This window comes from Etheostoma cragini, chromosome 1 (genome assembly GCF_013103735.1).
Source record: "Etheostoma cragini isolate CJK2018 chromosome 1, CSU_Ecrag_1.0, whole genome shotgun sequence".
Classification (NCBI taxonomy): domain Eukaryota; kingdom Metazoa; phylum Chordata; class Actinopteri; order Perciformes; family Percidae; genus Etheostoma; species Etheostoma cragini.
In genome coordinates this window covers 4,533,415-4,537,426 of record NC_048407.1, presented here as the reverse complement: position 1 = coordinate 4,537,426, position 4,012 = coordinate 4,533,415, and the positions used below count along the sequence as shown (strand labels likewise).

The 4,012-nt window shown below is 37.1% G+C and overlaps 1 protein-coding gene across 2 annotated transcripts in view; it reads right to left on the bottom strand.

Annotated features, from left to right (window-relative positions):
• plekhf1 (pleckstrin homology domain containing, family F (with FYVE domain) member 1) overlaps positions 1-211 on the bottom strand; it is a 1,855-nt gene extending 1,644 nt beyond the window's left edge. For both annotated transcript variants that reach the window (XM_034868040.1, XM_034868034.1), the window contains exon 1: positions 71-211. In XM_034868040.1, the coding sequence (XP_034723931.1) occupies positions 71-82 (12 nt within the window). In that variant the 5' untranslated portion in view covers positions 83-211. The remainder of the gene's footprint in view (positions 1-70) is intronic.
• Between the last annotated feature and the right edge of the window lie 3,801 nt (positions 212-4,012).

The window sequence follows — 4,012 nt, the reverse complement described above, 5'->3', positions numbered from 1 at the left end:
GCTTCCCCTTCGGCCCAAATGAGTTCTCCACAGCGTGGATCCGGTCCCGGTTATCCTGAGTAAACATGATCTGCTCCGCCATGGTGTCTTTGTGTCCAGTCAACAAGAGTCCTGTTGTCAGTGTCTTTTCTTTGATAGTTGCTGCAGTGTTGGAGTACTTAAAGCCTTTGTGACGCAATGGGGATTTCCTAAGTAAGTTCTGCTTTGAGAACAACCCATTTTTCAAGAGGTGACTGGGAGGGAGTTACATTTGAAGTGTGACACAGAAATGCCATTGTTTGCAGAATGGAAATTCTTTTTTTTAAACTGCTTCCTCAAAAATTTTAAATTCACTTTTAATCTGCTGATTTTCAACAAAAAAAACATGTTTATTGATTTCATCATATTTCTGCCTCCAACTCCAACTCTCAATTGAACGTTCATTAAATTCTTCTTTCCAGAAGTCGGCAGTATGATCAAAAATGTTTGTGCTTCAAGTCCGCACACTTTAGTAACACCCAGGTCACCAGTGTTACAGTATATGCCCACATGAGAACATTTTAACCCCAATGACTTTATTACCATGGGTAGTAAGCCAGCATGCATGACCCTGACAGTACAGAATCCAGTCAATATTCATTTCATGTGTACCTTAAAAAAAAAAAAAAAAAAAAAAGTCCAAATCTCTGCTTTGAAAAAGACATATAGCTTGGGCACGGTGCATTAGTTGGCATTGTACACAACAATATTTATAGAAGTTGCATGTAGAGGTCCATGTACATTACATTTACCCCCTGCTGGCTTTGCAATGGGGCTTTCTGAGATGTATAATAAAGCTATAGTGCGACGTTTGTGTCGCCCCAATGAAGAATTCTAAGCAGTGACAAAAACACTGTTGGAGCATTTGCTTGATGCTAGCCTTCCGTGATTGTGCACCACCCCCACTCCTACTCCACGCAGACAAGAGGGACAAGGAAGATTAAAGAAATTCAACACTATGGACTCTTCTAAGGGGTAATTATATCGTTATTTTTATGCAACAGAAACGCGGTCGGCCCGTTGGTCACTTTCTTTTGGGGATTTTAGTCCTCCTGCTCATTGAGGTCTTCTCTTAGAAGCACAATCACTGACTGAATCATTTCGTAGGCACTTCTTCGGGTTTTCAGCTATGCCTTCACCTGTTGCATCGGTCCTCTTCATCTCCTAAGCAAAACGCTGCTGTTTCCTTTTCTTAGTGGTGACCTAAAAAGCATCACTCAAGAGTTGCCGTACTACACCATTTAGTAAAATAGCCATGCTGAAAAATACAGAGATAATTGGGGGTGGCAGTAGGTCAGTCCGTATGGGAGTTGGGTTGGGGGGGGTTGCTGGTTCAAGTCCACATACAAAGCAGGGTGGTAGACTGGCAGCTGGAGATGTGCCAGTTCACCTCCTGGACACTGCCAAGGCGCTATTGAGCAACTCACCGAACCACCAACTGCTTGGGGCGCCTTTCCATAGGCAGCCCCCCCCCACACTCTGACATCTCTCATGCCTTAGTACATGTATAGGTACTGAGCATGTGTGTGTACTTCAGGCCTCTGTGTGTAATAACAACAGAGTGTAAATTGTAATTTCCCCTTGTTGGATTAATAAAGTATACATTATTATTAGTTTTGTGGAGCTGATGGGCTTAATATAATAAGCTTTGTCTCAATTCATTTGGCAATGGCTTGAATTTAACAGACATATAAAGTAGTCAGAAACTAATGCTTTAACATCTGTGACACAAAGTGTAAAGCTACATTTATATCCAAATGTTCATCATTTTATAGGACAAAACTAGTCTTGCTATGACTCCCCAAAAGGTGGCAGTCCCAGATGGAGACAGTCACAGATAAGGTAGAGGACAGCCCCCCCCTACTGTGTCAGCAAGTCAAAAAAGATTCCTCAACACTGCTGCTCAGAAGGGGCTTGATTCTTCTCACCACAGTTGACCACAGACATTGATTGATTGATTATTTTATTTTCACTACAAAAACATTAAGACAGTATTATATATTACACAAAAAGATGTGACTGATGATTGCCGAAAAACCCTCCAAGGGGCTTAATAAGTGGCAATCACCATAAAAACAATCATTTAACAATTTAAAAAACAATTTATGTTATTATGTAAAAACTAAACTAAACCAAACAAACAATAAAAAATTAAAAAAAATTAAAAAAAATCAAACAAACAAACACATTTAATTTGTATGAAACAACTTAAAAATAGATTTAGAGCATAAACCCAAATGGAAAATTCAGAGAACTTAGGAGCAACAATTTGACTCTCGGTTTAAAAAGTTCTTTAGAAAGCTCAGTGAGTGAAGTGGGGAGACTGTTCCATATCTTTGACCCTCTATGCAACACACTAAACTGGGTTTGAGTCGTGCGAGAGTAGGGAGGCCTAATAAGAAAACTACTACGAGTTGGATACTAATGAAATTCATTATTAAAAATAAAAATATTACAAAGGTGGTGGGGAAATAACTTTTTTATAGAGCTATAAACAAATAAAGCAATTTGGAGTTGATTCACTTGATATACAGTAAGAATACTTGCATGAGAAAACAGTGATTCAGAGGGGTGCCAACGATTTACACAAAATATTATTCTTAAGGCTCGCTTCTGAAGTCTGAAGATAGATTCCAGTTTAGTTGGGTGGGTACTAGCTCAAGCAACATTGCAATAATTGATATAAGGATACAACATTGAGTAATACAACATAATCGCAACTTGTCTGTTAATCAAGTGCCGAGTTTTTCCTAGTACACCGACCACTTTAGCTAATTTTGTACTTGTGGCACTAATGTGAGGTTTCCAGGATAAAGAGTCATCTAATATAATGCCAAGGAAACGAGCAGTTTTAATATTTTTAATGGAGATATCATCAATTTGAATTTTCATTGAAGATTTAATTGTATCTGACTTAATACCGAAAAACATATAACTTGTTTTTTTTATATTGAGAGACAATTTGTTAGACTTGAACCAAGTAGATAACTTGTCCAGTTCTTCATTAACTACTTTTATTAAAATTTCAGGGCTTTTATGAGAGTAAAACACACTTGTATCATCTGCAAATAAAAATTTGAAAGTTTATCTGAGACATTAGGAAGGTCATTAACATATAATAAAAATAACAGGGGACCCAAGATGGAACCCTGTGGTAAGCCACACTGAAGGGAAAGGGGGGGGGGGGGAAGCTGTCCCGTTATAGCTGACACTTTGAGACCGGTCTGAAAGATAACTGGTGAACCAGAGTAATGACTTGTTACGTATACCATAATGTGAGAGTTTTTTTAATAGAATTAAATGATTAACGGTATCAAATGCTTTTGAAAGATCCAGAAAAATACCTACAGCATTTTCTTTCCTATCTTTTGCTTTATATATTTCAGTCAAAAAATGGACAAGTGCCATGCAAGTAGAGTGTTTCCTAAAACCATACTGGTGAGCATATAAAGTATTATTTTTGTCCAGATGTTGGATTAATCTTGTGTAAACAAGTTTTTCTAAAACCTTGGACAGGGCTGGTAACACAGAAATTGGTCTATATTTGTTAAAAATTGCAGGGTCATCTTCTTTATAAACTGGTGTAATTTTTGCTATTTTCAACTCTACTGGCACAATTCCTTGAACCAGTGAAAGATTAAAAATATAAAGTAATGGTTTAATGATGTCAGGGTAAATTGCTTTTATTTTACTATCAATCATATCATGTCCTTGTGAACAGTCCTTTAAATTGACAATTATATCTCTAATCTCATCCTCGGTAACGGATGTAAAATTTAAATCCTCAGTTGTTGGGAGATTCATGTATTCTTATGGTCCTAAATGACAAGATGGAATTTTAGAGGCTAATGTTGGACCTACATCAGAAAAAAAGGTATTAAATCTTTTTGCAATTTCCTGTGGATCCGAAACAATAGTCAATCTTAAATTCATTTGGTAAATGTTTTTTCGAATGTTTTTTATTAAGAATACAATTGATGGTTCTCCACAACGA